A 23,330-nucleotide genomic window follows, 5' to 3' on the forward strand; every position below is an offset into this window, starting at 1 on the left:
CCCCACGCGCGCTCCCGCCTTTCCCCCTCCCGCGCACCCGCCACTTCCGCCGCCGGGTGAAAGGTCGCGCTGTGGCAGGCCGCCGCCTCCCCCCCCCCCGCCCGTTTCCGGGGCTGCCCAGTGTCCGCGACATGGAGCGAGAGTGACGGAGCCGCCGCCCCCCGCCCTCCCGCCGAGGAGCCGCCCCCCCGCCCGCCAAGGGGGAGGTCGCCGCGCCCGGGGTGAGTCGGGGGGGGCAGGGGGCTGCTCCCGGGGACCGGCCGGGGGAGGGGAGGAACCCCCCAGCCGGTACGGGCAGGGCCTGGCCCGGGTGCCCCCCCCCTCCCCCCGCATAGCGTGGGGGAGCCGCCGCAGGGAAGGCCTGTGTGGGCCCTCTCCCCCCTGGGTAGCACTCTGCCCCCCTCCTCTCCCAGCCGTGAGTATGTACGGGGGGAGGGGGCGTGCTTGGCCCTAGGGAGGATTTTCCCCCCCCCCATTTCCCATGATTTCCCCCCTCCCAAGGGTTGGAGGGGGGCGGTACACCTTGCCTCGGAGGGGGAGTGGTATTTGCACCTCCCCCCCCGGCATAATTTGCCCCCCAGGGGTGAAGAGGCAACTTGCCCTGGGGGTGGGAGGAGGGATTTTGTGTTTCCCCCCACACACACACACACTTGCCTCTGGAGTGCGTTGCAGGAGGGAACAGGTTGCACTGGGAGTCCCCAGTGTACAGGCCCCCCACTGTCACCCTGAGCGTGTTCCCCTTGGTGGGCAGCCAGGAGGGTGCTTTCTCCTTCTTTTTGGCAGGAACAGGTGGGGTGACAGAGGTGCTAGTGCTTGACCCGCTGCCCTTTGCCCCCCACCCCTTAATTAAACGGAGGCCCAGCCTTCCCTCTGCATCAAAGGCAGGAACCTTGGTGTGTGCTTTATACTCAGCACACACAGATACAGAGGCAGACGCTGGCAGCCTTTGCCAAAGCTTATTCCTTTGGTGTAGAAATCCCTGCTGATTTATTCCTCTCTTAACTGCTTTTATTTTTGGAAGAGGAGGAGGAGGAGGAGATCTTAAAGCTTCCAGCCATGGCAGGGACACGTTTGTACGGGCTGCCAGGCCTCTAGGTGACTGTGTTGCTTTAGCTCTGGCCAAATGCACCTGCAGCCCACTCTGGGCCCCACTGACAAGTGAATATCATCATTCATGCTGGGTCTGACCCCTCATGGCCATTTTGTTCGGTTTCTTTTTTCTGGGATCAGCATTAGAAAATTTATTTTTATTTATTTATTTATTTATTTTTGCTGTGAAATGTGTGGTCTATAGCAGGTGGGCTCAGGATGAGATGTTTCTCTGAATCATTAAAATCACAGAATAATTTGGCCTGGAAGGGACCTCAGGAAGCCTCTAGTCAAACCTCCTGCTCAAAGCAGGGTCAGCTGTGAGATCAGACCAGGTTACTCAGCATTACTGAGCATTGCTCCTTTTGCCCTTCCAGCTTGCATGTGAAATTGCCCTTAAAATCATTGGATGCTTGTGCTTAGTCCCTCTTTGTTCTTCTCTACCCTTTAGAAACTTCACTGCTGGCACTTCACTTTGTCTCCCCTGATTCTCTTTGAATGGGGTTATGGTGGAGAAATGGCTTTTGGCCTGAGAAAAAAATATGGCAGGTCTCGGATGTGTCTGTGATTCAGAGCTCTCTTGAAGAGGAGACAAAGATCTCTGTACTTTAGTGTGCTGGGTTGGGGAGAGATACGGTGAAGGAAGCTCCTTCCTATGATCTTGAAAAATTGGCTTGAGTAGTGAGTCAGAGCTGTTGTGTGGCATCAGGCTGAAGCTGAGGCAGAGAGAAGCAGATACTGGCTTGGAAGACAAATGGTTTTTATGTCCCAGGTGGGACTACGATGCTGTTGGTAATGGGGCTGCTGACCCTCTGTCTGGCTCCTTATGGTGTCCTTTGTTTGACTCTTGCCAGTATGTGTATGTACCAGGCCTCTATTTTCTCTGTTCCTAGTTCCTGACTGTACTTCAGAGGATTTTGGAAGGAAAATGAAAAGATGAGGCAGTACTGACTATTCTCAGTTTTTAAGCAGAGTTTTGCAGGAAAAAGAGACAGGCCCTAAAATTCACTGATGCCTATTGTTCGGGTAAAGAAATCTCTCTGAGTTATCTGACTATTAACATCCAGCATGTGGTGGCAGAGTGGATCTGAACTGTATAGCTGAAACCAAAGCTTCTGTTTGTGCCTCCAGGCTCAGCTGCAAATGTGACCTACAGAGGATGCTTTTATGCACCCTTGCTGCTATGACAAGGGAAGCTGCAGTTATATGAAATCTGCTTTTTTCCTCTTCCTTCCTAGTTTCCTGTCCTGCACAAGGCTTGCTGAGTAGTTAATGCAGAAAATAAAGAGGGTTCGTCTGGAAAACGAGACTGCAGGAAGTTGGAGAAGGTATGTTTCCCGGTTACTCCCAGCGCCTTTATTGACCTTTAGGATGTGTGGGACAGTGTTAAGTGCCTTTTCAAATGAGTGAGGCTTCTGGAAAAAATCCCAAATAACTAACACTGCCCACAGAGTTTTCTGTCAGAATCTGTGGGTCTGGAAGTGACTCAGGAAGATAACTTGTTTCTACTGAATTCAAATTCCAGGCTTTAAAGTTCTTTTTTTTCTTTTCTTTTTTTTTTTTCCTGTGCTGATGGCACTTACCATCCCACCTGTACTTGCTCTGTTTCTTCAGATTAATGCATTTGTCCTCTGCTGAAGGAGGACTTGGTGGCCATATGCTTGAACTAGCTAAGGGATCAGGCATGGCAGAGTAAGTGCGATGGATGAGCTTGGAGACCTCCAAAGGGTATATAGGTGTTCTGGAAAGTGAAGTTAGTAATGCCTCTGCAGCAACCCTGAGTCATCCAAACCAGTGCCTCAGCATGAGGATTGTAAAGGACAATCTTTTTCCAGTGAGACTTCAACCTCAGTTGTGCTAGATAGATATGAAAGTTTAAGACTCTCTAAGAACAGGATCGTTAAATTTGATGTCTCAATCAAAGTCCCCTTGAAAAATTTCATCCCCAAATTCACCTTTCAGTTTCAATTAGATAAGTAACTCTTTGTACTTCTGTTCTACGTGTGATACTGCCAAATACTTGCCATGCTTTGTTTGAGAGATGAGTGTAGTGATGGGTGAAGCAGTTAGAGAATAAAAAGAAAATCCATCATGTCAGGACCTAAGTTTTGCAGGACTCTCAATGTGCTCAAGCTATGGTGGTAGTTTCCGTTGCTTTCACGTAACTGTGACAGCTAAAGACTTAAGGGTGAAGATTGCTACTTTGCTTATTCCACTACTTTGCTCTGTTCTGTGGCCAAAATGCATCGGGAGGAGAACAACACTAAGCTGTAAGTTGTTCCTTTTGCTCCCTTAATGAATCATAGAATTGTGGAAATACTGGTTGGGAGGGATCTCTGGTCCCGCCTCCTGTTCAAGGTGGGATAGTTACCAGTACTACGTTAGGCTGGTATGGCTTTGTCTAGCCAAACCTTGAAAACCTTCAAGGATGGAGGTCCCATCACCTCTCCATTCATCCGTTGCTGTACCACAATACTCCGCTAGTGAAGTTTTCCCTACTGTCCAGACTATTTCACTAGCTCCCTGCAATAGGTGGTGCATGTGTGCGCTCAGTGCAAGTGGGCTGTTGAAGTCCCTGAAAAGTGATCTGGCCTTGCAACCTTTCCTTGTGAGGAGTCAGGTTGTCTGAGCGAGAGGATTTCACCAGCTGAGTGAGAGTAACCTGAGGGTCAAATCTCCCGAGCCAAATCTAGATTAGCTAAACTGACCAATTTGACTTGATTTGCAGTGGGATTGGATCAAGAGAAGTGTACCCAGTTTTTTGGTTTTTAACATGTGGGCTTCCCATCATGCATTTTTGATAGGCAACACATCTGAAGGCAGAAGTGATTTTTTTTTTCTTTCTTTTTTTTTTTTTTTTTAGTTGCTATAATGGAGACCTTGGATATAGGCAGGAGAGAGACCTGAGACTACAGACACTTGTGGTCTTAGAACATCCTGTCACATTCTCTTGTGTGTTTTTTTGGGCTATTTGCCTGGTTTTGATTGGAAAATTTTATTTTCAAACTGTGGATTGTTTTTATTCCTCGGTGGTAGGTATCAGGAGTAACGAGAACATTTTTATTTCAGCTTTTCTCATTCTTGCATTATTATTCACACATTTGGTACAATTTGGGGACTTGGCAATTTGTAGATAGGTGTATATTTACTGCCCTTCTACTCTGCAGCTGCAGACTAGCAAAGTCGAGATGTGCTTTACTTTAGATTCGCTAATCTCTACTGTAATTGGGTAAGAAAACAAACTGAGAACTTCCTTTTGGAAAGGAACCTTTTTGTTATAAGGTGCAAGCTGATGAGGAATTCTCAAGAAACACTGAGGGTTCCCCTGAAAAATAATTGTGATGGAAAATGGGCAGACTCTGAATGTTTTCTTGTGCTGATATAAATCACCATTCTCCTTTCCCTTGATTCCCTCCACTGGGGAAAAAACTCATTATGTTTCTTGCTGAGGCTGAAGTCTTTAAGATTTGGTTTATGTTAATTCTTATTTAATACATAAGTATGACAGTTGTGTCTCAGAAGCTATTCTTCTGCCAGAATGCAGACGACGGTCCCAAATGACAAGCAGCATTCAAGAAACAACCAAATTGAAAATGGAAATCTTAAGGCTGCTGAGAACAAGGCCTTTTTTGGTATAATCCCTCCTCACTGGTTTGTCGTCTTGATGCTGTGTCAAAGGTAGCGATTCTGTCTCTGTGGAACAAACTTCTCAGGCCTATTTTTTTCAGTAAGTTGGAGTTCTTCGGGAATTCTTTCTAAAATTCTTCTTGATACCCCCTAAAACAACTAAAATGCCCTTGTGTGGGGGGAAAAAGTTTTCCTGATTGGAGTGATGAAAACTGGTTTCCCAAGTCCCAGGCTCATTCCTGCTTTGCAGTAGATTACATCATTGACCTTGGGCAAGTCAGTTAGTCCACCTCTCCTCAAATTAACATTTGCTTTAGTTGCATGTGGAGGCGGTATTTTGTAGACTCTTCAATAAGCGCTAGCTTGGAGATGTGAGGGATGCGTGCTGCCTTTGGCAGGATATCGCCAGGGTCTGTGTTATTGCTCTCTTCTTCCTCTTAGCAAAGTCAATTACACTGTTATTTTCTTGTTTTGACATCTCTCCTGCTTCACTTTTTGTTGCAGTAGCTCTTCAGGTTAATGAGGTGCTATGCTTTGGCTTATCCTCTTCAGGTGCTGAGCTGGCCTTTCTTCAGGACAGGAAGAGGACTTCATTTCTGTGTTCTTCCATATCCAGAGTTTGTGTGCCTTTACCATAGGTCGTAGCTATGATGTCTTATTCATGCAAATTCCTGGAGTTGGTTTCCTTTGGGTCAAGTGGAGTAATGAATTACTACACCAGAATCTGCAGCTTGAGCTTCCTTTAGCAGCTACTTTTTCTAGGGCTAGTTCTGGCAGTGAGACTTTTGGCCTTAGCATCCTCATTTAGTAGACTGAATACGGAATGGAGGATGGACTTTTTCTTTCAGTACATCAGTGCATGTTTAAAATGTAATCTTTGTGAATGTAGAGAATCCTACGATCTGAAGGTTAAGGAGTGCCTGTTCTCTTAAGTTTGTTACCTGCTTGGAGCTTTCTCTAAGCAGGAAAATGTACCTGTTTGATTCTGTGACTTAATCTTTCCCTCAACTCCTCCCTCAGTTTTTTGGCCAGTTCTGAAGGGGAAGAGAGGATGACTGCAGTGGACACGCTATCAGACAGCTCTGAAGTGGTCGAGATGGAGGATGTGCCTTCCCAATTCCAGGTGCAAAAGCATTCTTGGGATGGGCTACGTGACATTATTCACAGCAGCAGGAAGTATTCAGGCATGATAGTGAACAAAGCTCCCCATGATTTCCAGTTTGTCCGGAAAACAGAAGAGTCCAGCCCGCACTCTCATCGTCTTTATTACCTGGGTAAGCCAGCATGCAAGGCACTGGGCATGAATGTGTTATGGGGGAACTTCCAGTCTAAACTGAAGGAAAGGATGGGAGGTATCTCCATTTATGAGATAGGGGAACTGAGATTAAATACTGTTGCTTGAGATGGCACACTCGATCTATAGCAAAGCCTGCGACTGAGCAGAGAACTCATCAGTCCCAGGAAAGCATTTTAACCACAGACTCTCTTTTAAAGCCAGGCTGCTTAAAAAGAAAGTGTTGGCTAGCCAGACCCTAGTGGCAGAGGTACAATGCAGTGTGTTTTTGCAGCTCAGCCCAGCCCAGGAGATGGGGCAAGGAAGGGGATGATCCTCCAGCTCAGGACTTTCCTGCGCCTTTGTAGCTTAGAAGAAATGAGACTTCCTTGCTTGATTAACCAGACTGACTTTCCAAGGAATTCACTGACAAGTGATTTCTAACTATATGTTGCAAATCCTAAATACTAATGGAAGGGAAAGGGAGAATGGGGGCTTTATTGAGGTGTTTTTTTTTTCCAAGAGTAGAAAAAATACTAGGTAATAATGAACTATTAATGGTATTCGTAGAGAAATATCCTGTTCCTTGGAGCAGAACTGAAAGAAAGCAGAATGCTGTGTTGTACAGTATAGATGGAGTCACAATTTAATTAGTGACAGAGTAAAACTCAGTGGTTGCATTTTAGTAACTGAATCATTTTGTGGTTGGTAATATGGGGTGCTTTATGGACTATAAAGAGTTTGTTAAGCTTTAGGGCATGAGCTAAACTTTACTAGGCCAGTAAAGAAATTGCCCCATGTACAGCTCTGTACAGCTGACTGCTTTCCTGAAGAGACCCTGCTTTTCTTTAAATCGTTGAGTGTAGATCCATATGGAACATAAAATATTGGATTTGAGGGACCAAATTGTTCCCTCATTAAGGCAACCCCTATGCGTCAGTGACGGATTTTGTTACAGTTCCTCAAACCTTTTTACAGCACATAGGCTATTATAAAGAGCAGTTTTTAGAGTTAGAATATTTTTCAATTTGAGTCTGAACAATGAGACTTGATTTAAAATTAAATATATTTCAAAGCTAAGTTGTCTTTGATACTGTTTTTGATCTAGATGATTAACGAGCCAAGTGTTTAAGAGGCTAATTTGCAATATTTTTAATGTTCTTCTGTTGTATGAAATTTTGGCAATCAGACTAGGTACTGGCTGGTTGGTGTTCTGCAAGGGTGTGCCTGTTGTAGGAGCCAGAACCAGGAATGATGGTGCATCAACATCTTTTCAGTCATTCTTTTTCCTTAAGAAAATGTACATGTTTATAGCAGATTGACCCATTAAAGATCAGTATCTACAAGACAGTACTGCGCTAGCTCTTCTCAGGCATTGCTAGTGAAGGGTAAATGCTAATTAACTTTATTGCCATAACGAGCGTGTTTTGAGTTGCGCACTATCAAATGTGTGCTGCTTAAATACTTAGAGCCCAGTTCAACAGTTCTTAGATACTTAACATCAGCCTGCTATTACTGTGCCAATGATAAGTAACATTTTTTTTTAAGCTTCTTTGTGAACGCTTTTAGTGAGAGCATGCTGAGGAGTAGGACAAAGACTTCTCAAGAACTTTAGAGGTTGAATGTTTTTCTTCACTTAGGGGCAATGTATAATGTCTTTTGGGGAGGAGGGTAATATTTTTCTTTTAAATGCTAATCGACTGTAGTCAGTCTGAAGTCATTGTAGAAGGTACTAATATAATGAAGAGAAATTAAGTCCAAGTTGCAGTTGCATAAAAAAATGTGTCTGTGTAAAAACTTGTTCCTTTCTGCAGTTTGTTCTGTTTGGACATCTTAAATCATTCCTGAGCTGTCCCCATAGATTCTTATGTTGTATCATGGCAGATGCTGCTTATATTAAACACCACATGTTCAGCCCCGTGGTGTTTCTGTATCTCTGAGGATTATATGCTCACATGTTGCTTTGCTTCCTGAGCACTTATTAATATTTCGGTTTTAATTTTAAGTCTGTGTAGTGCCCAAAATATATACAGAGTAAGCATCATCAGGGTACATTTCCTGTGCTAGATTCTGATCTAGGGAGTCTCCACAGCAAATGTAGATGGCAAGGTCATGGTCTTTGACTGTTGAAACTGCCAAAATCGGTGTCAGAGTATTGTATTTTTCATGATTGTTTTGGGAATTGGATGAAGGCCAATAGCTTATTTGATTACTACAGTCAGGCTTGTGTAAAATGAAAAGATCTTCCGACTACTAGTAGACTATCACATTTGATTGGGCTCTCTGGAGCTTCCAAGTTTTTTTTTTTTCCTCCTCTTTTGCAGGCTGGCATGTTGGCCTGAATATGGTCCCTGTAGCAAATCTCTGGCTGAGAAATGTAGAGAGTAATGTTGAGTCACCCGCACAGGGAGTGGCTTTTTTAGAGTGGATCTAGGGTGTGGGTTGAACAGTCCACAGAGAGGCAAATTGGATGTAGCCAAATCTGAAGATGTTTATGTTAATTTTGCCTAGGGAAGTTTCTGTTCAAAGCCAATGGATTTAGATGTTGTTCTGAGGTTGGAATGACAGCTGGTTGGGAATGACAGCTGGTAAAAGCCCCTGCACAGCCACAACCCCTCTGTTACTGAAATTTTTTGTCAGTCTGTTCTTGGTCCTGTTTATCCTGGTTAACTTATCTTAGGTAGGATGATGCTTTTGTCCTCCCAATAGGAATGCCATATGGTAGCCGGGAGAATTCCCTTCTTTACTCGGAGATTCCCAAAAAGGTACGGAAGGAGGCCCTTCTACTCCTGTCGTGGAAACAGATGCTGGATCACTTTCAGGTAAGCAGAAGTGTAAAGATTCTGGATGAGCAGTGCTTGGGAGACCTGGCTGATGTTGTGAAGCTGGTGTGGTGTTCACTGCTCAGCAGAGGAAAGAACAGTATGGCAGTTTGCAAGAAAAGGAATGGTATTTGGTAGGAGCATTGAGTTGAGAATTACTTTGCTTCCTAATACAAGATAGTCACTTGTGTGTGCAGTGGAGCTGGTAGTGACAGTTCAACAGCAGTTGGTAGGGCAAGCTCAGGGCTGACCTGAGCCAAGAGAGCTATAGTCCAGGATGCTGTGTACTTCAGATGATAAGATATTAGGACAATGGACCTTATTTCTGGGTATCTTGTCTGAGCTCTTGCCGTGCTTGTGTCTGTGCTTTGGAATGCCTGTCCTGCTTCTATTGAAGGCAGGAAAGTGGATTTAAACTGCTGCTTCTGCCCTATGTTCTATTGCCAGTAAACCAGAAAGAAGATGAATTTTCCCTCCCTGATTTCAGTATCTTAGCGTCCTTTGTCACTTACAGCATTGGTGAATAAAGGAGTGGAGGCGGTGGGTCTGTCTTCCCTACTAAAAAGGTTCCTGTTGAAAAAGAATTTGATTGTCCTGAACCCACTTGGACTGCTAGTTCCCTTCAGAGTAATTCAAGATCTCTGGAAGAGCTTTTGTTTGCAGTGTCTGACATGGAAACTGCTTGTGAATGGATGTAGATAATGTCATTAAGTTAATTGGTTGCATCTGATTTGCATAAGCAGCACAAGTACGGCTTTTCTCCATTCATGCTGTAGTGCTGTCTGCAGAAATGATTCATCTCATACATAGAGGGAACTTTGGGGCATGCAGTTGGTGTAGTCCTCATGGCCACACCTGGAGTATTGGGTATGGTAGTTCTAGACCTGTATGGCAGGATTGCTGACTGTTTTTGGCTGATGGATTATATTTAGGGTATTTGCAGACTAGCTGGTGCCAGTCTTGGGGCACTCCTGTTCTGCCCTTGCAGATTCTTTCAGATTTTCTTTTCCTTCAATACTAGGCAACCCCTCATCATGGGATGTATTCCAGAGAAGAGGAACTCTTGAGGGAGCGCAAGCGACTTGGCGTCTTTGGAATAACCTCTTATGATTTCCACAGTGAGAGTGGTCTGTTCCTCTTCCAGGCTAGCAACAGCCTCTTTCATTGTCGAGATGGGGGCAAGAATGGATTCATGGTGAGTCTGCTAATGGATATATGAATAACACATGAACATAATGTTTTTGATTGAGTTGGCTGCGCATCTGTATCTGTTTGTTTTTAATCACTGCTCTTGTGTCCTGTCAAGGCTATGTTGTCTCTTATTCCACAGGCTGAATCCATGATTGAGGCCTTTAAACATGAGGCTGAATTGGTACAGAGCTGTTTGTGTGTCTGTTGCCCTAGGTATCTCCAATGAAGCCACTGGAGATCAAGACTCAGTGCACAGGGCCACGAATGGATCCCAAGATCTGCCCTGCTGACCCTGCCTTCTTCTCATTCATTAATAACAATGATCTGTGGGTAGCAAATATTGAGACGGGAGAGGAGAGGCGAATGACCTACTGCCATAAAGGTAACTGGTGCTTCTTGCCAGATACAAAAATTCCCTCTGACAAAGATGGTGGCTGGAAGGGATTATGTCTTGATGGCTTCTTAAAAGCTTTTTATCAGCTTTTTCCAAGGAGATGTTAATGCACTCTGCTCTTTGTTCTTGCCCAGGCTTATCCAATGTACTAGATGACCCCAAGTCTGCTGGTGTAGCCACTTTTGTCATTCAGGAGGAGTTTGATCGGTTCACAGGCTATTGGTGGTGTCCCACAGCTTCTACAGAAGGTCAGTGTTCTGCTTAACAAATTCTGACTCTCTAACCACTGCTGGCCCCTGCTATGAATGATATTTTGAGTATGATTTTCGCTTGGCATAGGTTTGGCCTGCTTTTGGGGAGGCTGCCTGAAGGAACTAAAATAGTTTTTTTTTTCTTAAAAAAAAACAAAAAAAAAACAAACAAAAAAAACACTTGAGAGGTATAATTGTGTGCTAAGGAGTATTTGTAAATAGTCACTGCGAGCTGTAGCTGTGAGAAAAGTAAAGACAAAACAAAAATGCCAGAATGTGGTGTTCCAGGCAAGCCAGAAACAACTGGAAAACACAGCAGCAAACATACTTATCTGCTTCCAGGTTCAGAGGACTTGAAAACATTGCGGATCTTGTATGAGGAAGTGGATGAGTCAGAGGTGGAGATAATCCATGTTCCTTCACCTGCCTTGGAGGAGAGAAAAACAGACTCATATCGGTACCCTAGGACAGGTAAATGAAATACTGCAGGGCTGCTAGTGCAACTCTTGGCTTCTGCTGACTGAAGCAGCAGAATTTGTGTTATAAAGTTTGCATGATTAGTCTGGGTACTCACCATGATATAGAAGCTAGTTGTAAATATTGAGGGCTAATTGTCTGAGCCCCAGATCTCCTGCAAGAAAGGAAGGAAGGGGATTTGAAGTCCAGAGTAAAAGAAAAGGTTGTTGAGAAAATGGGATGGATCTGGTGACATATCCTGGAATGCATTTGGAATCCCTTTTTTCTTCTCTCTTCTGAAAACATGCGCACCCATCTAGGCAAGGCAAAGGCAAACTTCTCTCATATACTAAATGCCAGCAGTGCTTGTTGGCATACATTTAACTGATGTGTATGTGTTCACACATAGCCACTTTAGTAAGACCAAGATCGGTTCTTATCTAGAAGCTATACAATATATTCTCTCAATCCTTCCTCTGCAGGCAGCAAAAACCCCAAGATTACATTAAAACTGGCAGAATTTAGAACGGACAGCAAGGGTAAGGTAAGTCGTAACAGCTCAGAGTGGGATATTGCACAGGAAAGTGGACTGCTTCTGAAGCTTCGTAAACTCGAGAGAACGATACTAAGAAATCCTAGACAGTGTTAGCCTTTGTTTTCATTTTCTTGTGATACCTGTTTCTATAGTGTGTTTATCCAAGAAACAGAAGAACTTTAAAATGCTGAAAAGTGTTTTTCTGGTGGAGAGGAGCTTGGGAGAGGGGAGAGAAAAGACAGAAGAAGGATTAGTCTCACATGTCATACTGTCAGTAGTAGAACTGGAGAGCCAAAGCCTGGGTCTAATATTGGACTTCAGCCCCTGACCATATCCTTTTCCCATATCCTTTTCTGTGGCTGGATGCCAAAATCATGGTGGTATGAAGCTCATTTTCCCCCCTTCTCTTCCTGCGACTTGTAGAAAGGCTTGCTTCTCCTAGCTTGACTTTGCTGATGCCAAAAAAAATTTCCTCTTCTCCCATTCCACTGAGTTTTTACAGGAGGAGATATGGTAGCATTCTGACTTGATACTGGACCTTTCTTTTGCTGCAGATTGTGTGTGCTCAGGACAAGGAGCTGGTGCAACCATTTGCTGCATTGTTTCCAACTGTGGAGTACATTGCCCGTGCTGGATGGACTCGAGATGGCAAATAGTACATATGTTTTTTTTCCGAACTAACGCTCCCAAGTGCTCCCCCAGCTGAACTGTTGTAGGCCCTCTATATGCTTTGTGTTGTAGTCATGACCTGTTTTTAAAGCCATGAGCCCCATAAACAGACCATAAGTATTTGGCTTCTGCAATGTTATAACATCCTAAAAGAAGGAATTAATCAGTTGGAGACTAGATTGAAAAGCTGTGAGTTTTAAGTCAGAGCTATAACCACACAGTTAAATGACATTGATGTATCAGGTGGGCAATCCTAGGGAATTCTTTTGAGTTGAGATGTTTTAACATGGGAACAACATGCTTCCTGCTGAGAATGAGAACTTACTGTAACAAATGTTATTGTGGTCCATTTTAATGGTTATTCTAGTTTGTGATCAGTGCCAAATGTATCATGGGAAAGTGGTCAGTCTGCGTGCTGTTGAGTCCCTTGTGCAGTGTGTATCTGGGGAAGGATTGCTCTGTGACCGGTGTGCTCCCATGGCTCACTATCACTCCAAATCTGATACTCAGTCTTATACTGACCCACCTTGCCTGAAGTAGTTACAGAATTCACACCAGTCTGATTAGTTTGAAATTGTGAAGCTCTTAAATTTTTTTCTTTCAAAAGCTTGCTTGACTCTTAACTAGTTTCTGCCTAGATGAAGGTCAGGTGACTTAGCTGTCTGAAGATTGCATTCTGTAACTCATCATTAGCTGTCTGCTCTGGAAACTAAATTCATACAACTTTACAGAAGGTAATCCCATAGGTGGTTCTTATGTTCTGCACCAGAGCTTATCTAGACATGCTGAATATGTCATTTTATGAAATCCACAGTCACTGAGGTGCTGGGGGGAGCTAGCTATTTTGAAAGTCTGTCTTAATGATGTAACTTCCCTTGATGCACTTCCAGGCCTTGAGGTAGCCGCACTATGCAGCGGTGGCTTGCCATCTGTCATGTTGAGAGGCCTGCAGTGCAGCACCACTTCAAATGACTCTCCTTGGAGAGGAACAAGGCTGAGACTGAAGCGACTCCTTCACTTGGCAGTTGTCTTAGGTCTGTGCCTTTCCCTGCTAGTGCAGCGTGCAACAAGGAAGCTACAAATGGATCACTTTAGCTTCTCTTTACTTTAGGAGCTTGCTAGAAAACAAATAGACCTTCCTGACAGAGGGGCTGTCCAAAGAAAAGTTCTAGAGACAAGGTTCTGTTAAGTGTAGTCTCCTGGAATAGACGCTCTGGCAAATCTGTCAGGCATCTTGTCTGAATGATACCCCTGTGAAATGCCAGAGATATCTGGCAACATGTATTTGTTGGCAAAGCTTTCAGGAGGTTAGAAAGCAGCAGCAATGAGAAAAGCTTTTTGTTCAGATGTCTAAATCCCCTCTGCCAGTGGGAAAGAGTTGCATGTTCTGAGTGTTAGAAAAGGACATCTCTTTTGTGGTACTGACATTCACCTCCAACTTCTTTCCCCAGTGCTTGGGCTATGTTCCTAGACAGACCTCAGCAGCGGCTGCAGCTAGTCCTTTTGCCTCCAGCACTCTTTATTCCAGTCCCAGAAAGTGAAGAGCAGCGTGCTGAGTTTGCCAAAACTGTGCCAGAAAACGTCCAGCCACTTGTGATCTATGAAGAAACCACTGATGTGTGGATAAATGTAAGAGCCTCAGGGCAGGGAGGAGAATAGAGGCTGCCCCTTTTTTCTTCCCCCCTAGTTAACTGTGTTGGGCTTGTGTCCAGCTTAGTCTGTGCTCCAGCAGGCTGCTTCACTACCAGTGTTGCCAGACCCCCTGTTAGTCCAGGGGGTCTGGTAAAACTATGAGAAAGGACTTTCATCTACTCAGTTGGATGAGATGAGTTCTTGCCATCACCTTGCAGTTGGAGCTGTTTGTTTAATTCTTGGTAGCATTCTCAGTGAATGGGGACACTTTGGACCCTGACATCTTTGGATGTGACAGTCTCTTGTGGGTATCTTAGACTGAATGGCTTCTTGAGGCATGAGCTACCCTAAGCCCTAGAATTAGTCTTGGTTTGTGTGGCTAACAGGCACGGGGGATAGGGAATAAAACTGAACGCCTATGACTAAGCATCTTGATGCTGAAATGCCCAAGGAGCCTAAGGCTCACATTGGCATTCTAAAGTGTGGAAAGAACCACCACATTGTGGGACTTACCTAGGTGAGACATCTAGCTCAGAGGCAAGTCCAGTGCTGGTTTCTGCGGTAGGTATTAAAAGCCCAGAGCATGTGGTCTTCTACATGCGCAAAGTTTCTTTGTGGTACTAACAAAGTAAGGAATGGCATTTTTCCCACTAGCTGCTCACCCCTTCCCTTTGTAATGCAGTATTTTAGTACTGACTCGCTTGGCTTCTCTCTGTGTTTGAGATCACTCGTGAGCCTTTTGTCCTTCTGTTACAGGTTCATGATATCTTCTATCCTTTCATCCAACCAGAGGGAGAGGAGGAAGAACTCTGCTTTATCCGAGCCAACGAATGCAAAACAGGTTTCTGTCACCTGTACAGAGTCACGGCAGTCCTAAAGCAAGGCAGCTATGACTGGGTGCAGCCATATGTGCATAGTGAGGGTAAGAGCTGTGTTTTGTCCATTTGTCGGTTTGGCTTTGGGAGTTCCCTCTCACTTGCTCATACCGTCTTTTGGAGAGCTCTGTGATTTGTTCTCATGTTCCTTCTTCTAGATGATTTCAAGTGTCCCATCAAAGAGGAGGTTGCTCTGACTTGTGGAGATTGGGAGGTGTTGGCAAGGCATGGATCGAAGGTACTGGTTATTTTTATTTTTTTCTTGCAACATTACAGGTCTGCATTATCTGCCTGCAGTCCTGGCCTATGCCCTCTTTTACACGTGGGACCAGCTAGAACTGCTTAAGTTTAATTTTGTTTCTCCCTCTGCCTCTTTTTTTTCTTACTTTATTTTTATTGCTGCCACTGCTTCCCACAGAAGTGCTGTAGCCCAGTGCACATTGAACTGATTGCTTTTTTAATCAGGTTTCTGATCACTCCTTAAAGGAAATCCCATGAGTGAGTCAGACCATAAAAAAGGACACAAGTCTGAGGTTCAAGAGCAACAGAATTGTTTTGTGGAGAAGGCTGGGCATGCTACCTTTGCTAAAACATTTTAACCCCAATGAGCAATTCAGATTTGGGAATGTTTCTTAGCACTGAGTTATCTCTTGGTCTCCAGCTAATGCCTCAGCAGAGTCTTTAGGAAGAAGGCAGCTGGGGAGCATAAAGCAATTAGAATACGGAGGGACTGTATCTATTATTGGTTGCAGAATAGCCAAACAGGAATTTTTATTAATCTTGTAAAGGCTGGTTCTATTTTGCTTCAGGAATTAGCTCAGAGTCCAATCTTTAGTGCTCCCAGGTGATTTCTGTCAAAATAAAAACCTTGACTGTTCATTTCTAATTAATCTGGATTTTCACTTTCCACTTTTTAGAAGACCTGCAGCATCATGCACGAGGCTCTTTTGCTGCTTTTCCTTAAACTGCAGTTAACCTGCTGTCCCTCCCCATGTGGATTCTCACTGTACATGATGTTGATTTTGGCCAGAGCACTTCTCTGTATGTGTTAGGGCTAAAATTCTGTTAGCAGCAATTATTTTGATGCACCTGTTGCTCCTTGGGGCTCTGCCTGGCTTTCCTAGCCCCCGAGTTTGATATTTCTTTCCCTTTGCTGTCCCCAGTGCTCTTCAAACTGCAGATTAGCTAGAAATAGCATTTGGGCTTCAGCATTCAAAAACTGTAAGGTGGAAAACAGTTTAGCTACTGTTGCTGGATCAATGCTGTGCCTAAAAGCTGTCATTTCTATTCCTGTCTGACCAGGTGGTTTCTAAAAACTACTTTATCTGAACATTGAAAACATACTTTAATATGGCTTTAACTTGGGTGTTGTTAGGGCTGTTAGACTAATCTTCCAGTGCGAATTAATTAGTATGATTGTTGGAAAAAATGTATAAACCCTTATCAGGAAATACTACAGGAAAGCACCACACTTAAGCATAGGAGCTTCTAGTTCGAGTTATAGCAAACAGAGCCCAGCTTTATGCTCCTTAGTAAGCAAAAGCAGTGGATTTCCCAAAAAGACTGACAAGTCTCTGTCGTTTCATTGGACTCTATATAGCTCTCTGTAAGTGCAGCGTGTGTGTTCGTGTTCTCTAAACTGTCATATCAACAGGCCTTGTGTACTGTCCCTAATGCCATGACCTGTCTGTCATGGTCTATTTGTGTTTTAAGCTGATTCTGCATTGGGACAGATTGTTTGAATTGGCAAAGGAGCAGTAGCTGTCATCCTTGTGTTGCTGAGCCCTCTCTTCTCCTCATAGATCTGGGTCAACGAGGCTACAAAGCTGGTGTATTTCCAAGGCACGAAGGACACCCCACTGGAGCACCATCTCTATGTAGTCAGCTATGAGTCTCCTGGAGAAATTGTGCGGCTGACCACTCCGGGCTTCTCCCACAGCTGTTCTATGAGCCAGGTTGGTTAGTTTTTCATTAGATAGGAGACACTCATCTCCTGAGTGACAGTGATCGGAGCTGTTACAAGTCATAGCCAGTTAATGATTCCTGAGGGTTTCTTTTTGTCTTGGTGGTTTGAAATGTGGGAGCTCTGGTTTGAGAACCTCATGGAGGAGGCTGGATATGAGAAAGGAAAGACCTTGTTCTCCTAACTCTTCTCTCTCCCATCTGCAGAACTTCGACATGTTCATCAGTCACTACAGCAGTGTGAGCACTCCGCCTTGTGTGCACGTCTATAAGCTCAGTGGCCCTGATGATGACCCGCTCCACAAGCAGCCCAAGTTTTGGGCTAGCATGATGGAGGCAGCCAGTAAGTCCCCTGGAAGGGCATCTGTGCTAGGTGATCTCTGTGATGCTCTTCCTGCGAGCGGTAGCCAAAAGTGATGGAGAAGCCCAAGTAGCTTCACTGGATGGGAAAATGAATTGTGTTCTCTTGGGAGATGAGGGAAAATACAGATCCATAGGGGATAGCTCAATCAGGGAAGGATATATTGGGTCTTAAGAAGTTGTTTTTTTTTTTTTTTTATGCCTCAAGTGAAAGCAGCTGTCCAGGTTGCAAGGTTTATGTGATTCTGTTCTTAGGTGTTTCCTCTTTCACAATTTGTCTAAAGGGGGGCAAGTGGCCGCTTCATTTCAAGGCTATATAACCTTTTACAGGATGAGATATAGTTCACAGTAGCAGCTGAATCTTCCTACAAAAGCTTTCTCCATTTAACCTATCCCTGTTATCTTCGACATCATGTTGTAGTGACATAGCACGCTTTGTTTGAGGCTGCCCAGCCAGTGATATGTTCCTGGGTGGTCCCTTCACTGCTGATATGTTCTATTGCTCCATGCAAGCAGATTGAGGCTATTTATTTCCCAGTGAGAGGCTTCTCTGGAAAGTATTGCTAATGCTTGGTGTGACTTATGTATTGAAAGAGCCCTGTCTAGGGGCAAGTTTGAACTGACTGAACTTGTTTGGGCTGGGTAGGAGGGAGAACCCTCTGTCTGTTCCTGCACTACTAGTGTTTGAACTTCCTCTGCAGGTTGCCCCCCAGATTACGTCCCACCTGAGATCTTTCACTTCCGCACTCAGTCAGATGTTGAACTCTATGGGATGGTCTACAAACCTCATGATGTCCAACCTGGGAAGAAGCATCCCACAGTGCTGTTTGTATATGGAGGCCCTCAGGTACTAATCCAACTAGTTGATTACTGGCTTTGGCCTTGGGATTGCCCTCTGTGACAGAGCTCTACTATCTAGCTTGGTCATGCATCAAGGCTTGTGCTCTGGTTAGGATTGAGCACTGGACCTCTGTTCTGACCTCTACTTTGAATCTCAGATGACTTTCCCTATTAAGTCCAATTTGTATGACTCTAACTCTTTTAATAGCTGCTGTTCAGCACAGGTTCTACATAGTAGGACAGTCAGGCAGCTGCTTGGCTCTTAAACATTTTCTTTCCTCCTCTTGCAGGTGCAGCTAGTGAACAACTCCTTCAAAGGTATCAAGTATTTACGGCTAAACACATTAGCGTCCTTAGGCTATGCTGTGGTAGTGATTGATGGAAGGGGTTCATGCCAGCGAGGACTCAAATTTGAGGGGGCCCTGAAAAACCAGATGGTAATGTACCTTTTGATGAATCTCTGCTCATTTGCTCTTTCTAAAGCTTCTTGGCTCTGTTTGCTGTGTGAAAGTAGCTCCTGCCTTTTTCTATCTCAAGTTTTTAGGTTTAGAAGGCCACTGACTTGAGCTTCCTTGTTGCCTTTCAGGGTCAGGTGGAGATAGAGGACCAGGTGGAAGGTTTACATTATGTAGCAGAGAAATACGGGTTCATCGACTTGAGTCGGGTAGCCATACATGGCTGGTCGTACGGAGGTTTTCTCTCCCTCATGGGTCTTATCTGTAAACCCAATGTCTTCAAGGTAAGTCGGTATTTGGGAGTGTCATCTTGGGAGACCTAGCTCTCCCAACTCCTATAACTTGGTGTTTGAGTTTGGCATCTCTGCTTGATTTTTTTGATGGACAAGCAAAAATGTCCCTCAGTCCTGGCTGTAGCTCATTCCCAAGATGTAGCGTATACATCACACCTCTCTGAGACCTGAAGAGGATGTGGTCTCCGGGTCAGCACAGTTAAACTGTGCACTGTTCCCCAGTAAATGCTAATGGAGGACTAGCCTCACATTCAATGAGGCAATTGATGTGCTAGTCCTAACCTCCTTCCCAAGCCTCTAGCACAGTTTCTGGGTCATTCTATATGTCGCTGTGCCCTTGGCTGTGGAGATGCAGCTCCCATTTGTAGTGTGTGCTGTCCTGCCAGCTGTGCTGTCTAGAAAGCAAAAATGAACGTGTGATCATCCTGAGACAGCATTCTTGGTCCCTGAGCTACAGCTCTGTTGTCTCCCTTCTGTGATCCCAGTTTCCTGAGGGGCAGGAGCAGTTGGGTCAGCAGGTGCTCGTCTGGCCACAGGAGCCAGTGCTGTACCAGTGACTTGGTCCAGTATTGGAGGGGCTGTGCTGGGGAGTGCGCTGTTAGAAACTGCTGCTGTTTGTAAGAGAGGTTTTATCCCTCTGTCTGGCCTAGATACTCCATGACTTTAGTGAACTGACATACTCACCTGTTCTCTAAGTTACTATTTTACTCCAGAGATGGCTATGTTTTAGGACCAGGCAAAACTGTCTCTGTAATATCTGTAAAGATTGTGCTGGCTCTTTGACAGGATTTGTTCCTTCCATCTGGAATTTGCTTACTGCATCGCGTCTTAATAAGAAAGAAATATTTTGGGGTAAAGGGTGAAAATTAAGTTGCGTGGCATTGGGAGATTCCTAGACTCTGAAAAAGAGTTAAATTACTAGATTTTTTTTCAAAAATCATTTGGCCTGTTATAAAATAAAACTTCACCTAGCAATTCCTACGTTGTCCTGGAAGCTTCTTGAAAAGGAGCAGCCTTTAGTGCTGGTATATAGGAATTTGCCCTATTCTGACTATAGGAGGAATGGCATGAGGAGGTATTTAGGTTTTATATGGGGCTGTTTTTCTTTAGAAGAATCCTGGTTTGAGCCACAAGACTTTTCCAGAACCTTTTTTTTTTTCCCTGGCTCTTCAGGACAACAGGGAACACTTGAACTCTTTAGCACTTGATAATTGAGGCTGTCTCCTGCCACCTATTTTGTTTGACAGATTGCTATAGCAGGTGCCCCTGTCACAGTTTGGATGGCATATGACACCGGGTATACTGAGCGGTACATGGATATTCCAGAAAACAACCAGCAAGGTTATGAAGCTGGCTCTGTGGCGTTACACGTAGAAAAGCTTCCCAATGAGTGAGTACCCTTGGGGTTGGGCAATCAGCTGAAAACCTGCTCCCTGGTGCTGCTCGGTGCCACCAGTCGTACTTCTGCTCAATCCCAGAAGGGTGGATGGTTTATGACCACATTTAATTTTAACTCTCATGGCTGATTGCTGCTTTCTGCAGCAAGCTGGGGCATTGTACTCCCAACCTCCTTTGCTGGGGAGGGGTTGAAGACCACATCCATGGCCTCGTGCCATGCCAACTGCTGCCCGTTTCCTTGCTCGGAACTGGTTTGCTGACTGGCAGTTCTCTGCTTAGACCCACCACAGAGCTCTGTGTGCAGATTCTCATCCTATCTCTCATCCTATCTCCAGGCCAAATCGCTTGCTGATCCTCCATGGCTTTTTGGATGAAAATGTGCACTTTTTTCACACCAACTTCCTGGTATCACAGCTAATCCGGGCTGGAAAACCTTACCAGTTGCAGGTAAGGCGAACCAGATTGAGGTGGGAAGGAAGCAGAGAACATTTTCTTCTGTCTATTCTTGGGGGTGGGAAAGGTGGAGGCGGATGCTCCCACATCTTGTTGCGCTGTAAGCGATAGCAAATGTCTGGTCTGACTCCAAGAGGTGGCCAGGCGGTGGCACTGTGGCTGTTTCATTGCTGGCAAACATGGCCTGTAACTAAAAGCATTATGAAACAGGGCTCCTGTCCTCAGGCCTGGAACTTTCCTTCTCCACTGAACTGCTGCTGTCTCACTTGCCTGGTGGCAGCAGAGGTGGCTGACTGTGCCGAGTAGGCTCGCAACGCATGCCAGTGCGATGAGGGGATGTGGGGCTGTGCTTTAAAGCTTCTCTGGCACCCCTGTTCCTCTGCAGAGTGCGGGTGCAAGCTGAGGGGGAAGGGCTGAGGAGAGGGAGGTTTGTCAGTGCTGAAGGAGCTGTTTCTGGTTAACTGCCATGTCTCTGCTTCTGCACAGATCTACCCCAACGAGAGACACAGTATTCGGTGCCCTGAGTCAGGAGAGCACTATGAAATCACGCTGCTGCACTTTCTACAAGAATACCTCTGAGAGCACAAGCCTCTGCAAACTGGACACTGACAGCTCGCCTTCCCCTTCCTGTGCCCTGCCACTACGGCCTCCCTCGACAGCCACCTAACCCAGAGCACAAATGGCTGAGTGCCCACGTCCGGGCTGGGTGTCTTGCCCTGGGCGAGGGGGGAGGGTGGAGGGCACCTCCCCTTTGGACAGTGCCACCTTCTTTCACTTTCCAAGCTGGAGGCCTGCCCCTGCTCGGCTGCTCGTCCTGTTCCTCTCCTCCAGCCTGGCTGTTATTGCTTTTTTTGCTGCTACTCCCTCTATCCTGGGAATCAATGGACAGCGGTCTGTCTCCCGAGGCTGAGGTTTGTGTCAATCTCTCTCTCCTCCATCCTTTTCCCTTCCACTGCATCTCTGCAGTCCCCAGTTCTTACCTGCAAGAACTCAGTGCCTGTGTTGGAAATGGAAGAGCTGAATCAGCAAGCTGCCTTAAGCCAGGAGTGGGAGGGAAGAGAGAACTACCTAATGTTAAGTCCCGAGGGAGCTGATCGCTGCTGCTGTTGTGTCCTGGCCCTGCTGCCACAATGTGGAGCCTCGAGACACGAAGAGAGCTCTACAGAAGCATGCAACACTAGTCTTTTTCTATTTTTCATTTTAATTTTGCAGAGCAGATGGAGGAAGTGGCTGGGGTCGGTAACAGCGTCCTCTGATACCTTTCTCTAATGGCCGCTCACAAGCAGAGTTGTGCCAACAGGTAGCATGGCAGCTGAAGCAGCTGGCTACAACTAGAGATCCTCTCTCTAGAGATCACAGCAGCATTTGGGTTTTTGCAACACAAAATGGATGATATTTATGCAAATATGCCCTCCCGCTGTTCTCTGTGCTGCCTCCTGATCCCACTTTCTCCTTCCCTGGCACCCTGAGCTTTCAGACATGCACTGAAATTAGCTGTGCTTCAGTTCTCTGCGGGTCAGTGACTGTTCCCCTTGCCCATCTACTTGGCAAATGCTCTCTTCCAGTTTTTATTTGCCTGGTCAACAGGAACTGCAGTTCTGGGGAGGGGGGGATTGAGCAATCACACCTCAGGGGAGCACATACCCCCCTCAAGCCAAGGGTTCTGCCAGAGGCAAAAAGAAAAAAAAAAACACACAAAAATGAACCACGTTAACTTGCCCTGGAGTATTTTAAGTGCGTATTATGAAAAGAAAATATTTTTATGGATTCTTATTCTTTTATAATTATGAGTGTAAGATGTAGCGACTCATTAAAATATTGGAAAGAGATATGCTGGCTGGCACGGGTGCCTGTTTCTCAGGAGTGCAGGAAGAGGGCCTGGAAGGAAACGGCATCTGGCTCACAACGGCCGAAGCTGTGTCTGTGGCAAAAGCAAAGTGCTCTGTTCGGTTTCTCGGTGGAGCAGCGGAGCGAATATTAAAGCCCTGGGGGAAGTGCGATGCAGGAATTGAAGATGCAGGGGGAGATGGTGATTTTTGGCACCACCACGGAGGCGCGGTGTGACCTCGCTGCAGTCGGGTGTTTCGTGCTCGTGGGGGTAGCCTTGGCTCGGAGGCAGCAGCCCCCCAACGCCCCGAATTCAGCGGGGGGCTGCCGCTGTGCCGCAGCTCGGGTAGCGCCCTGGCCCGACTCCCAAGCGCTCGCGGCTCTGATCCGCGCTGGGACACGCGAGGGCCCCTAGTGCTGAGCTGCTTTTGGCATTTGGGGGTCTCTGCTTGCCCTTTTTGGAGCTTAAAGCTCACCAAACTGGCCTCTCTGTCTTCCGTTCTACATGGGAGTCGGGCGTTAATTAAACTGCTGTTAAGTGCGCTGATGCAAACTGGAGGTTCGTGTTTTAAATGCCAAGCATCTTACTGATGGAACATCTTGCTTTCTGAACCTGGTCGTGAGCGTATCTATTGCCACCTTCTCTTCCGTGCGGCCAAATAATTGCTCCGACTCTTGCGGTCACGTTTTAGCATTTACCACACACCCTGTTGAGTAAGTCCTGGTACAACTCGGAGATCGGAGGAGCGGAAGGGGACGTAATGGAGGAAGTTGCACATCTCTGAAGTTTCTTTGAGAGGAGACCACGATCTCCTTTGCAGGCAGAAGAGCTGCTGCCCTTTCCCCCTGCCTTCTAGAACCGGGTACGTGCCAGTGGATGGTAAGAGCTGTGTTTCGCAGGGTTTGTTTCTTTTCAGTCTTAATCTTG

The 23,330-nt window shown here is 45.6% G+C and overlaps 2 protein-coding genes across 3 annotated transcripts in view; both read left to right on the forward strand.

The window, feature by feature from the left end:
* The window catches only part of LOC134151759 (perilipin-3-like), a 138,317-nt gene that overhangs the window by 63,506 nt on the left and 51,481 nt on the right, over window positions 1-23,330 (forward strand). The gene's annotated exons all lie outside the window — the stretch shown is intronic.
* On the forward strand, window positions 124-22,404 carry DPP9 (dipeptidyl peptidase 9). Of its 2 annotated transcripts, XM_062596164.1 has the most exons (22): window positions 124-221; window positions 2,328-2,417; window positions 5,737-5,839; window positions 5,936-5,990; window positions 8,699-8,811; window positions 9,833-10,006; window positions 10,216-10,384; window positions 10,531-10,644; window positions 10,990-11,118; window positions 11,586-11,647; window positions 12,193-12,293; window positions 13,759-13,936; window positions 14,696-14,861; window positions 14,973-15,052; window positions 16,617-16,769; window positions 16,984-17,119; window positions 17,838-17,983; window positions 18,267-18,413; window positions 18,563-18,715; window positions 19,972-20,114; window positions 20,458-20,569; window positions 21,062-22,404. In XM_062596164.1, the coding sequence occupies exons 2-22, from the start codon at window positions 2,362-2,364 to the stop codon at window positions 21,152-21,154; spliced, it is 2,583 nt and encodes an 860-aa protein (XP_062452148.1). In that variant the 5' UTR covers window positions 124-221; window positions 2,328-2,361; the 3' UTR covers window positions 21,155-22,404. The 2 variants fall into 2 exon arrangements, with proteins under 2 accessions (XP_062452148.1, XP_062452147.1); XM_062596163.1 differs by having other exon boundaries at window positions 5,737-5,990.

Source organism: Rhea pennata, chromosome 27 (genome assembly GCF_028389875.1).
Source record: "Rhea pennata isolate bPtePen1 chromosome 27, bPtePen1.pri, whole genome shotgun sequence".
Classification (NCBI taxonomy): domain Eukaryota; kingdom Metazoa; phylum Chordata; class Aves; order Rheiformes; family Rheidae; genus Rhea; species Rhea pennata.